Here is a 13,248-nt window from a genome sequence, read left to right on the forward strand (position 1 = left end):
AATTATATTTACAGCAGGCAAAATAAATATTGAAGACATCACCTATTTTCTAAAAAAATATATTTCTAAAAGTGCTGTCGACAGAAATTCTCAGCAGAAGTCAGTCACATCCCATCCAATCTGTACATGCCAAGAGAAATCAAACCATAGATGTCAATAAATTAAGTTTTGCGTAATAATAAAAATTGACACAGTCTTTAGTTCTTTCCATAGATTTTCAGCTGGATTCAGGTCAGGTGATTGGATTCTAGCAGCATCATCGTCTCATTGTCCTGTGTGAAACATCCTTATTTAATGTTCATCATCCTGGTAGATGGCAGCAGATTTTCTTTTTTTAATCAGTTATATGAGGCATGCTAGTGCCATATGATGAAGAACTGCCCCATACCATGATACCTTTAGCAGTTTAAAAATTCTTCTGTAACCAGTACCTTCATGAGAGAGCTCACTGGTTTTACCCATCATGAGATGTTTCATGTATGACACCTGTATTTGTATAGCACTTTACTTAGTCCCTATGGACCCCAAAGCGCTTTACACTACATTCAGTCATCCACCCATTCACACACACATTCACACACTGGTGATGGCAGCTACATTGTAGCCACAGCCACCCTGGGGCGCACTGACAGAGGCGAGGCTGCCGGACACTGGCGTCACGGGCCCTCTGACCACCACCAGTAGGCAACGGGTGAAGTGTCTTGCCCAAGGACACAACGACCGAGACTGTCGGAGCCGGGGCTCGAACTGACAACCTTCCAGATTACAAGATGAACTCCCAACTCTTGAGCCACGATCACACCTTGGTAATGAGACGTCTCTTTATAGGCCATCAGCTGGAACCAGCTGAAATTAATTTGCACCAAGCAGGATTGCTGTTTAATTACTGATAGATTTCAGCAGTTCCATGCCTTTTTGTGCCTCCCTTTCTTCATGTGTTCAGTACGTTTTCCCCATGTCATTTCTCCTTATTACACAAAATGTAATTCATCATCATTTATTTATTTATATAGCACTTTAAAAACACACCTGGTAGACCAAAGTGCTGTACAATACTAACATGCCCATAGTAATAAAACCAGATGTAGCAATAAAAAAAAAATAAATAAATAAATATCAGTTACCCACAGAGTTAAAAGCCAGAGAATAAAAATAGGTTTTTAATAAAGACTTAAAAACTGGCACTGATGCAGCCTGTCTAATATGGAGAGGAAGGTTATTCCAAAGCATCGGCGCTGCAACAGAGAACGCTCGGTGTCCTCTAAGTTTCAGCTGTGACTTTGGGACCGAAAGCAGCAACTGCTCAGCTGACCGAAGGGAACGAGTGGGGCTTCAACAAGTCAGACAAATAAACAGGTGCCAGACCATTTAGAGATTTAAAAGCCAATAAAAGGACTTTAAAACGGATCCTGAATTCAATTGGAAGCCAGTGTAAAGAGGCCAAAATCGGAGAGATGTGATCAAATTTTCTTCTGCCAGTTAAAAATCGCGCCGCAGCATTTTGCACTAATTGCAAGCGTGACAAAGTGCCCTGCCCAACCACTGTTAAAAGAGAATTGCAATAATCTAAACGTGAGGTAATAAAGGCATGAATAACGCTTTCCAAGTCACGCTTGGAAAGAAAGGGCTTAACCTTTGATAAACGTCTGAGGTGATAAAATGCTGATTGTACAGAAGTGCAGAATCAATTTTAACTCCGAGATTTGTGATCGAACTCTTTAGTTGGGAAGTCAAAGCTGCAAGATCAACATCCGGAGTATGAGAAGAACGATTTGGGCCAAATAAAATTGCTTCAGTCTTCTGATCATTAAAATTTAAAAAGTTTTTTGCCATCCATGCTTTGACATCAGTAAGGCAGTCAAGCAGAGGTCCAGTTGGGAGACTATCAGAATGACTAAAAGGTAAATAGAGCTGGCAGTCATCTGCGTATAGATGTAATGGCACTTTATGCTTTCGGAAAATCGCGCCAAGAGGCAAGAGGTACAATGAAAACAATAACGGCCCAAGAATAGATCCCTGTGGCGCACCCCAAAGCAGAGGGGCCACAGAGGATGAAGCTACATAAGAGATAGGACTTTAACCACAAAAGTGCCGAACCAGAAATTCCCACACAGTGCTGTAAGCGGGAGATCAGCAAATCGTGATCCACTGTGTCAAATTGTGTCAGAAAAATTCCTTCAAAATAAATGTCTTATTTGCCACCGATCTGGCGTTAATTAATCCCAACCTGAGAGGAATTTGCTCGGGAGCTTCCGAGGCAGCAACAACCAGATCCACAGGTCGGAGGTTTGTTCGGTCCACTCCACGCCAACGCAGATGTCGGAGAGGAGAAGGTTTTGCAGAACCCTTCTCAAGAGATCCCACAACAGGAACCAAGCAGGAGTCCACCGGGTCCAAAGCACGCAACGGCACCAAGAGTTGCGGGCAGGATCGACAAATTGAGCAAAGCTCATGAGGAAAACAAGAGATCCTGAGTCTCAGTTTGACAAGGCGACCTTCACGGTTACCCCGTCTCCTGCGTCGCTTCCGCACATCCAGTGGCAGTGGTAAGGAGCGCCAGTTAGGTGGTGTTACTTCCAAATCAGGAGGCAGAAAGCCTTGGTTGTCATTTCCAAACCAAGCTAAAGCTTGGGTAGATAAGCCTATTTCCTATAATGTCTGGCGATCATAAAACAATGTAGGGCTGACATGTTGCACAAAATTGACTAAAAACAATAAAATAAAACAAATAGAAGAGAGCGATAGACGGCATGCCAAACACACAGGCGCCATCTTCCTTTCTATTGATCTAAAGAAGATTCATGGACATCTTCTTTGCATCTTTGTATTGGATGGGTTGTTGCCAACATCTGGTGATAATTTCATGTCAGTAGCACCTTTATAAATACATTTACTGTAGAAAAACAATAAGATAACAGTGTTTATACTCTGGTTAATAACTGGTTTACAGACCGTTATCTGCACAGTTATTGTAAAGATGTAACTGGTGTTTATAACACTAGTTTTAAAAAGAGTATAAGGTTTTGTAGCGTTGGCATACAATCACAAGAGACTGCAAATACTTTCCAATTTTATTCACTATTTTATTGGGTCTTTTTTTGAGGTTTAGGCAACAAAACTACTTCCAGTTTCTGTGTTTTTATCTGTTGTACAGTGTCCTTGGGTGCTTTGAAAGGCGCTATTTTTAAATAAAATGTATTATTATTATTAGTTATATTATAATTATTTATTAAATGTATAGTATTTGTTGTATTCATCATTTATTATTAAAGTTATAGATTGGATTGTAATATTATATGACAACTGAGAAATCTGCACAAATAATGTGATCATGTCACAAATCTCAACACAGTTGGGAAATAAATGTTTCCTTTGGGACCCGTGGGTGCCAGATGAAAGCTGAAGGGTCTCTATGCCTGTGTGACTCGGCCCTAATTTCCCGAAATCATTCTGCAGCATCTTGCTCTCCATTGGCTCTGCTTTCCTTTTCCCTCTCTATATATTTAAAACACTTACTTTATAGAATATAAAACTGTACCTCTAATCCTGTACTGTGAAAGTATCTGAATAATCACATAATCTCATGAATCAGGACTGATTTGCTTTTCCTACTGTCTAACTGGTGTTTCTGATTTGGAAATACTTTCTGTATATATTTCAGTGTGGTGTGTCAGTAAATAGTTCAAACATGACTCACGTCTGTTTCCTGTAGCACCTGTCCTATGGTAATGGCAGTCTCCATGTCGATGCAGCCTTCCAGCAGACACTGTGGAGTGTGGCTCCCATCTGTTCTGGGAGTGAAGTAGCACAAGGTATCCTTATCTCTTTCTCTCTCTCTTCTTTTTTCTTCCTTTTTTGCAGTTTTACCTTTGTTCAGAATATAAAGAATATAAAATATAAAATATATATAACAACAACCAAAAATAAATCGAACAATAATCTGACCCTTAAATAATCTGTATTCTCAAAAAAGGGACAAGTATATAGCATAAACCCCATCCATGCACAGTTCATGTGTTGTAACAGTCGGCTTATATACGAGCCTGTCATAGTTGGACTTATCAGGTTTTTCTGTAGAAGACAGTTTATTAAAGTTTAGCTGCACTGAAAACAAATATTGTCATCTTTTTAACAACTTAAGAAGTTTTTACTTACATTCTTAAACAGACGTCAATAGCAAGAGTCAAAATGCTTTATTTCCACCATATAGCTGCGATATACTACCTGGATTACCGCTGTCCAATTATGTAGTCACAGTTACTCCAAGACTGTAAGAACAGTAACTAAATAAAACAATATATTACAAGTTGGAAATGATAACAACATGACTCTAATAGATACAAATAGCTCTCATTATAAATATCCCTCTATATTACACTAATTAAATATAAATGGTCGACAAAGAGGTGCGCGTTTTATCATACTGTACTGTTACTGCCTCGGTAGAGGATGTGCAATTAGTAAGGATGTGCAACTATTGCAATGTGTACTTGTGCTTTAGATGGAGGAGTTGTACAGGAATGACTTCCTGTCTTGTTCAGTGGTGCATTTTGGTCATGTCAGTCTCTCACTGAGCATGCTCCTGCGACTGGCCAGCACATCATGGAGTCGGTAGGAGGTATTGTCCTTATCTTGGACTCTCCAACACCATCTTAAGAGAGTCCAGCTCCATCCCCACAATGTTACTTGGTTTGGGGATCAGTTTATTGAGTCTGTTGGCATCCACAACCTCCAACCTGCTTCTCCAGCATACAGCAGCACAGAGGATGGCACTGACCACAACAGACTCATAGACAATCCTGAGCATTGTCCGTCCGACAGATATTAAAAGAGTAGAGTGCAGCGGTGTTTTCAACCCATTTCAGTTTGTTGTCAGTGTGTACTCTTCTACTCTGTGGATCCCCCCTTTGGCCACCCTATGGCACCCAATGGTAAATAGCTACAGACGGATTCCACCTCAGAGATCTGCTACCATCTTGCCTTCTGGCTACTCTTCAGCTCAGCCAGAAAACAGCCCAACTGGAAAGTCAAATACAAGCATTCAAACGAACTTAAACTAAAACGTCTGTTCTCGAACATCTCCTATTGTCCACTCTGTATTCCCATTTCAGCAGGTTAAATCAGTTCTTTACCACCTATTCAGTCTGAGCAGTCCAGCTACTATCATCTGGGTCCTTATGCCAGTCCTAATCAACCCGCACTTATTCCAGCTGCTTATCATGTGGAGCTGAGAACTGGTTCTTGTAAAGAACCTGATTCCAGTTTGTGTGGCGAGGAGGAAAATAGCGTACTGCACTACTAATGGAATTGCTAAATTCTTATCAGTATTCCTATCCCTAGCTTACAACCTGGATAAAAACATTATTCCTATAATTCCCATTTTGGGACCTCATGATCACATAACTCTTCAACATCTACAATTACTAATACATCAATATATTACTTACTGTGCTCATGTCAAAGCAATAACAATGGATCAGTCACCAACAGGAAGCCAGCAGACCTCAAAGATCCTGTGATGTTGTTCACATTAAACCCTGTCCATCTGTGTCACGCCCTGCAGTTTAAAGCATGGCCTTCCATTTGGCAAATCTTCAGCAAACCTTCTTTACTTTACCCCGTCCCCACCAAACTGTTCAGATCTGCATCTCACTTTTTATAAACCATTTAGTAAATATTATCAACAGCTCTCTACAGTCTGGCAGGTTCCCTGTGTCACTTATATGTACTGTAATCTATTGGTACTGTAATCTATTGGTACTGTAATCTATTGGTAATTAATAATTGCAGACGTATGTCTAATCTTTTACTCCTCAGCAAAGTATCTGGAAAATCGTTTCAACTCACAGTCTTAATGATAAGTAGCAGTCATGATTCAGAGCTCATCATAACACAGAAACAGCTCTTACTAAACAGTTATTACTGATGAACAGGAGGATCAACAGTGATTCACAGTTCTTCCTGATGTCTCTGCTGCTTTCAACACTGTTGACCATGACAACCTAATTCAAAGGCTTTGTGACACTGTTGGTTTAACAGGTCAGGTTCTTGATTGGCTCCCATCAAAATCAAAGGTTAAAAACTGAAAATTCAATCAGAGTTTCTCTAGGGTCAGTCCTTGGTTTATTTAATCATAAATGGACTGGTTCTTCTGTAACGCTTTTCTAATTTACATACTCATAGTTATTTATACAACATGCCTAAAACAAGCACTTTTTTCTTTCTGCTGTCTGACATTCACACTCCAATGGATGCTCCAGAGAGGAACATGGGTTGTTATCTTCAAAATGACACTGAGAAAGTGGATCCTGTTCATATTGAGTAGATTAGTTCTAGTTCAATTCAATTGAGCTTTATTCATAAAGCACCAAATCATAACACCAGCTGCCTCAAGTAGTTTTATATTTTGAGGTAAAGAACTTACAATATTACAGAGAAAGCCCCAACGAGCAGATGACCCCCTGTGAGCAAGCACTTGGTGACAGTCTGAATGAAAAACTCCCTTTTAACAGGAAGAACCAGGCTCAGGACGAGGCAGCTACTGGTGAGATTATTAGAATAGCTTATCACAATGCTCTGTTTGCAGCACTCCCCAAATCATTAGTAGGACGTCTTCAGCTCATTCAGTTCTATTCATTTGGCTCCAGGGCAATATAGAATTACCTTTAAAATTCTTCTATTAGTTCTATTAGTCCCCCCGCCCCAGTACATCTCTGATTTGCTCACTGTCTACAGCCCAGTCAGACCTCTCAGGTCATCAGGTTCAGATCTTTTAACTGTTCCCAGAATCAGATCACAGTCTGCTGAAAGTGCTTTCTGTTATTGTGGTCCTGTTCTTTGGAACAAGGTGCTTGCTGACCTCTGTTACATCTATTACTATATCCACAAACAGACTGAAAACCTTTCTTAATAATTCTCTGTCTAGATTTTACCAAGTAGGGTGCAGTAACGTCAGTCATCTTTTTTCAGTATAACACCTCTATACAAAATGCTGTGGAGCTTTTCACAATTTTGTATCTGTAACCAAATTCTCATTTTTGTGGGACGTCCAGAAATAGTTCATGACTCACTTTTTCACCGACGCTGATGTTTTGAGTGCCATTGTTTGAAACATAGCTGTTTTTCATTTGGACAAGTATTTCTACTGATCTTTATATATCTGAACAGGGGTGTTTCAGAAATATAAAGATCAGTTGCTGCCTTCCCACGTCAGGTTCATCCGAATACTCAAATGAGTTTCAAAAATAGCAACGCATGCAAGATAGCAGGTGTACTGCTGCTTTTTTGTCATTTCTCTGGAGAATTATGTATCAAGTTTCACCCTCTGATCTGCCCTCCTATCTGCCCCTTTTATCTCCATTCATTTAATAAAAAAACAAAAATCCTCACCCTTTGCTTTCTTTTAGGTTTCCTTATTGGAGGAGATGTTCTGCGCCTACTTCACGGTCACATGGACGAGTGCCTAACAGTTCCTTCTGGGGAGCATGGAGACGAGCAAAGGCGGTAAGGTGCAAAGCTTAGTGGTGCTACTGCTCTGAAATAATTCAGTTTACGCACACACACAGAGAGTCTTAACCTTCCTGTATAAGTTACCTTGAGATGACATATGCTATGATGCTGTCTGTGCAAGAGAGAGAGTCAGAGTGGATTCGAACCCACTCTCAGCCGTGTGGCGTATGGTCGCCTGCTTGGCTCAGTGAGCTGAACCGGTGCCCAAAGTGCAGCTTCTCAGAAACAGCTGGATCAAGAGGAGAAAAAAGAGAAATGCACACATTACCCCAATTTAGCATACTGTCAATGGCTGTACAGTGTTGTTCCAATATAGTTGAGATTTCTAACTCTATATTTACAAGGATCAACACTTAGAAAACATAAGGAAGCTAAAGAAGAGGGATTACATAAGGAATGTAGGGATTAAGACTCACTGCCAATATTAATAGACTTAAAGAAGTCCAGACGCTTTTCTTTCCAAGCTCCTGTGACTACGATGACCTGGATGACTGAGAACCTTCACAGACATATTGCCGTACATTTTGGGAGGAACACCCTTCAACTGGTGCGGGAGTATGAAAGGGAATCAAGGAAACTAGCGGATTATAGGAACCATCTCCGTTTCAACCTAAGATGTAGACAAAGCAGAGTTGTTCCTAAGAGCCTGCGCCTTGGATCCACTGTCAGGGGATACAGAGCAGACTTGATTCTACAGAGAGCACAAAATCACCTTTTAAGTGAAAGGATAAGACAGGTCCATTTCACCATAGATGCCCTCCAGATCAAGATCAGCCAGACCCTGCAGGAACTGGAAATCCTTCTACCCTCTCCAATTTTAGAAGAGGTTTACAAGTTTGTGGACAAGGCTCAGCGGGCCCAACACTCTAAAGGAAAAGAAAGACAACGCAGGAAATTTCACACCGTGCTTTCAAAAACACACACTCCTCATTCTGAACCAACACAACCCAGAGAAGAAAACACACCTGATGCCAGTCAGGAGAAATGGGTTAAGAACTTTTCAGACAGGATTCTCACTGAACCTGAAAAGAGAGTATTAGCCAAAGGACTCAATTTTGCCATTTCTCCACAACAGTTGCCCATAGTGGACCTCATCACAGCCACAGAATCTGCCATACGGATTAATAAATTATCACAGACAGAAGCAGAGCAAATCAGGATGAAAGTCTCAGCCACGCTCTCCAGTGCCAAAGTCCCTCCATCCAACCTCACAATACAAGAAAAGAAGGCCGTCGCTTCCCTGAGTAAAGACCACAACATCACTGTTTTACCAGCTGATAAGGGAAGATGCACCGTGGTCCTAAACACTACAGATTACCATACAAAGATCACTACTCTCCTCAGTGACAACAATACCTACGAAGCCCTAAAGCGAGACCCCACAAGCAGCTACAAAAAGAAAGTTATAGCTTGCCTTCAAGACTTTGAAAAGGACAAAATCATTGACCGCCTTACATATCACCGCCTTTACCCAGGGGATGCCATACCCTGCATCTACGGACTTCCTAATCTCCACAAGGAAGCTGTCCCACTCAGACCCATAGTCAGTAGCATAAACTCAGCCACTTACAACATTGCTAAACACCTTGCTACCATCCTTGCGCCTCTCGTGGGGAACACCCCACACCACATCAAGAACTCCACCGACTTCACCGACAAGGTCCAGAAACTTACCCTGGATCCAGATGAAACCATGGTGTCCTTTGATGTAGTCTCTCTCTTCACTTGCATACCCACCACGGAGGCCGTGGAGACTGTCAGAAAATGACTACAAGAAGACAGCTCCTTGGAGGACAGGACCAACTTCACACCCGATCAGATCTGCACACTGTTAGACCTCTGCCTCACCACTACATATTTCAAATACAACGAAGGCTTCTACAGACAAACACATGGCTGTGCCATGGGCTCCCCCGTGTCACCTATTGTAGCCAACCTTTACATGGAGGAAGTGGAAAGGAAGGCTCTTGGCTCTTTCAAAGGAAGAGTACCCAGCCACTGGTACAGATATGTGGACGACACCTGGGTCAAAATCAAGACACAAGAAGTGGAATCCTTCACTGCGCACATTAACGCCGTGGATAAAAACATCAAGTTCACCAGGGAAGACACAAAGGACAACTGTTTGCCTTTCCTGGACTGCGCTGTGCACATTGAAGAGAACGGCAAACTCAACATTGAAGTTTACCGGAAGCCCACACACACGGACCAGTACCTCCTCTTTGACTCCCATCACCCTTTGGAACACAAACTTGGAGTAATCAGGACCCTACACCACCGGGCAGAACATGTTCCCTCTAAGCCTGAAGGAAAAAAGAAGGAACACACACATGTAAAGGAAGCACTCAAAACGTGCGGCTATCCTAAATGGGCGTTCTTAAAGTCAGCAAAGAGGCACAGAAAAGAAGATCAGACACCAGCGAGGGAGGACAGACGCAACAACATTGTCATCCCCTATGTAGCCGGCGTATCAGAGAAACTCAGGAGAGTTTTCTCCAAGCATGACATCCCAGTGTATTTCAGACCCAGCAACACGCTCAGACAGAAACTGGTTCACCCCAAAGACAAAACGCCAAAACACAGACTTAACAATGTGGTGTATGCTGTACAGTGCAGCGAGGAATGCTCAGACCTCTACATTGGAGAGACCAAACAGCCACTTCACAAGCGCATGGCACAACACAGAAGAGCCACCTCCACAGGACAAGACTCAGCAGTCCATCTGCATCTAAAGGATAAAGGACACTCTTTCGAGGATGCCAATGTTCACATTTTGGACAGAGAGGACAGATGGTTTGAAAGAGGAGTGAAAGAAGCTTCTATGTCCACTGTGAGCGACCATCTTTGAACAGAGGCGGGGTTTACGACACCAACTCTCTGCCATCTATAATCCAGTTTTGAGATCCCTTCCCAGACGCCTTAACGCCCACTCACATCCTGGGCCATCTGACCTCAGGAATTCGCATGATAAGGTGGGGCCAGGTTTCACAATGAACACACCCGAAACTCTGGCTGATTGGGACCCACGCCCAGTTTCCCACCTTGGCTCAGGCGATTAGAGGATCATCAGGGGGTCCTTTTGTCCCTCTGTGGGGGGTCACTCCCACTAGGTTTATATCTGGGACTCTCCACCATTTGACCTTAGAACTGAAGAAGCTTCTCGGATGAGAGGTGAAACGTCTTCAAGCAACTTAAAGAAGTCCAGACGCTTTTCTTTCCAAGCTCCTGTGACTACGATGACCTGGATGACTGAGAACCTTCACAGACATTAATAGGTTTCATTTGCACCAATAAATAATATGATGACTCTGTATATTATTTATGAATAAAAAAAATGAGGGAAATAGATCAAACAATTAATATGATCTCAATCCATTAAAAAGTAATTTGGGGATTGTAATTAATGGGAAATTTTGATAATTTATTCGTTTACTCAGTCTCAAAAAATACTCTGGGCTTTCTATTTATAACTATGATAACTGACTAATAACTAAATTAATATCTAAGTTCTTTATAACAAAAGTTGTACAAGTATATAGTCTTATACATTTATTACATTAGCATATGTAGTTAAGTGAATTTATTTACAAGATAAATTCTGTCACGGCGAGTAAGAAGAGCCGTGTGGAAAAGGTAAAGGAGGATCCAAACAAAAAACAAAAAAAACAAGGAGCACAAGAGTCCAGATCAGTCCAAAAACCCCACAAGAAAACAGTTTAAGAACACAGGAAAACAGATCAAAAACCAAACCAAACCAGAGCTCAACAAGAGTCCATGAAATGTTCAGGGGGTCGACCCGGAGGTCGACAGCACAAGAGCCAAAACAGTTCAGGGGGCCGGCCGTGCGGACAGCAACGGTGGTGATGGACAAACAGTTCTGGGGGCCGACCGTGCACACGGCAACGGCGACAACGGGCAAACAGTTCTGGGGGCCGTCCGTGCACACGGCAACGGTGCAGACAAAACCAATCAGGAGGCCGGCCACTTGGAAGGCAGTGGCGGCCACTGAGAAGGTCCGGAGGCCGGCCGCGAAGCCAGCGGTGGCGACGAACTCTCTCCGGAGGCTGGCCTTGACGGCCATAACGCTGGTAAATGGTAAATGGCCTGTATTTGTATAGCGCTTTTCTAGTCCCTAAGGACCCCAAAGCGCTTTACACAACCTGTCATCCACCCATTCACACACACATTCACACACACATTCACACACTGGTGATGGCAAGCTACAATGTAGCCACAGCCACCCTGGGGCGCACTGACAGACGCTCAACTAGAGGCCTGGAAAGCGGCTGGCAGAGGCGAGGCGGAACAGGACGAGCTGGGTCCAATGACAGTGTGGCAACCACAGGACCAGACGAGGCAGGACCGGACGCTGAAGCTGGGCCAGGCGTGGATGAAGACACGGAGGCTCGGCCAGGCGTGGATGAAGACACGGAGGCTCGGCCAGACGTGGATGAAGACACGGAGGCAGGACCAGGCGTGGATGAAGCTGACGCTGCAGGCGTGGATGAGGCTGACACTGCAGGCATGGATGAGACTGACGCTGCAGGCGTGGATGAAGACACTGCTGCGGAACCGGACGGCAGCGTGGCGGCTGCGGAACTGGACGGCAGCGTGGCGGCTGCGGAACCGGACGGCAGCGTGGCGGCCGTGGAACCTGACAGTGGCGATGCTGCAGGCGATGATGCTGCAGGCGATGATGATGCGGCAGGCGACGATGTGGATGCAGTAGGCAGTGATGCTGCGGATGCAGCAGGCAGTGAGGCTGCAGGCGGTGATGTGAATGCTGCAGGTGATGGCGTAGAAGTCGCAGGGGATGATTCAGCAGGTGACGGCTGAACAGACTTCCCCGTACCGTCAGCTGACATGAGGATGTGCTGGCTGGGTCCTCCAGGACCCCCAGCAGACGAGGCGTGGTGCTGGGTGGGCTTCTCGGACCCACCAGCTAACTTGGCTTGACGCTGGACGGGCGACTCGGGACCTCCAGGTGAAGGTGGAGTTCGTGGAGAATGAAGTTTTGTACCAGCGGGTGCAGTGAGTCCAATAGCCAGGGATAATTGGAAATAAGCTGCTGTAGCCTGGCTTCCAGAATGTAGAGAAATGCTTCTCCCTCATGCTCTAGCCACAGGTTGATTGATTTTGAAGCTGAGTCCGTTATGAGCTCTCGAAGCTCCGTGGGTGGGGTGAATGCCGCTGGATCCATATCTGGCTGGTCCGTACTGTCCTGGCGAGTGAGAAGAGCCGTGTTGAAAAGGTAAAGGAGGATCCAAACGCAGGCAGTTGTGAAGGTGATTTATTGAACACGAAGTATAGATAGGCAAACGGCAAAACAGAGAACTAAACTATACTGGGACAACTAAACTACTGAGCATGAACAAGAACACGAACCTGGATATAAAGGAAGGAAGACGATGGTACATGACGATGACGGCAGGGAACACACGAATGAAACATGGTGGATACACAGACGGACCAGCAACTACAAAGACAGAAGACGCAACTTAAATACCCACAGAGAAACACAGGGAGATCACACACATGTAGGGACACAGCTGGGAGTAATCAACAAGACGAGACAGAGGTAAAACTGAACACACTCACATGAGACGCAGACCTTCACAATAAAACAGGAAACAAGAGATCACTACACGAGGACGCAGACAGGACACAGAACTAAACTCACACAAAACCTGCGAACAAAAACCCCAAACCAGAATCACAGTAATATAATATATCACAAAT

General features: G+C 43.7%; 1 protein-coding gene across 6 annotated transcripts in view; it reads left to right on the forward strand.

Annotated features, from left to right (window-relative positions):
- The window catches only part of LOC147309048 (ryanodine receptor 2-like), a 319,734-nt gene that overhangs the window by 88,592 nt on the left and 217,894 nt on the right, over window positions 1-13,248 (forward strand). For all 6 annotated transcript variants that reach the window (XM_086273380.1, XM_086273384.1, XM_086273382.1 and 3 more), the window contains exons 7-8: window positions 3,713-3,812; window positions 7,407-7,503. In XM_086273380.1, coding sequence (XP_086129506.1) covers window positions 3,713-3,812; window positions 7,407-7,503 — 197 coding nt within the window. The remainder of the gene's footprint in view (window positions 1-3,712; window positions 3,813-7,406; window positions 7,504-13,248) is intronic.

This window comes from Aulonocara sp. 'chitande type north' Nkhata Bay, linkage group LG18 (assembly GCF_057382095.1).
Source record: "Aulonocara sp. 'chitande type north' Nkhata Bay isolate Kocher_YH1m ecotype deep benthic linkage group LG18, A_spYH_male_GT1.1, whole genome shotgun sequence".
NCBI classification, from domain to species: Eukaryota; Metazoa; Chordata; class Actinopteri; order Cichliformes; family Cichlidae; genus Aulonocara; species Aulonocara sp. 'chitande type north' Nkhata Bay.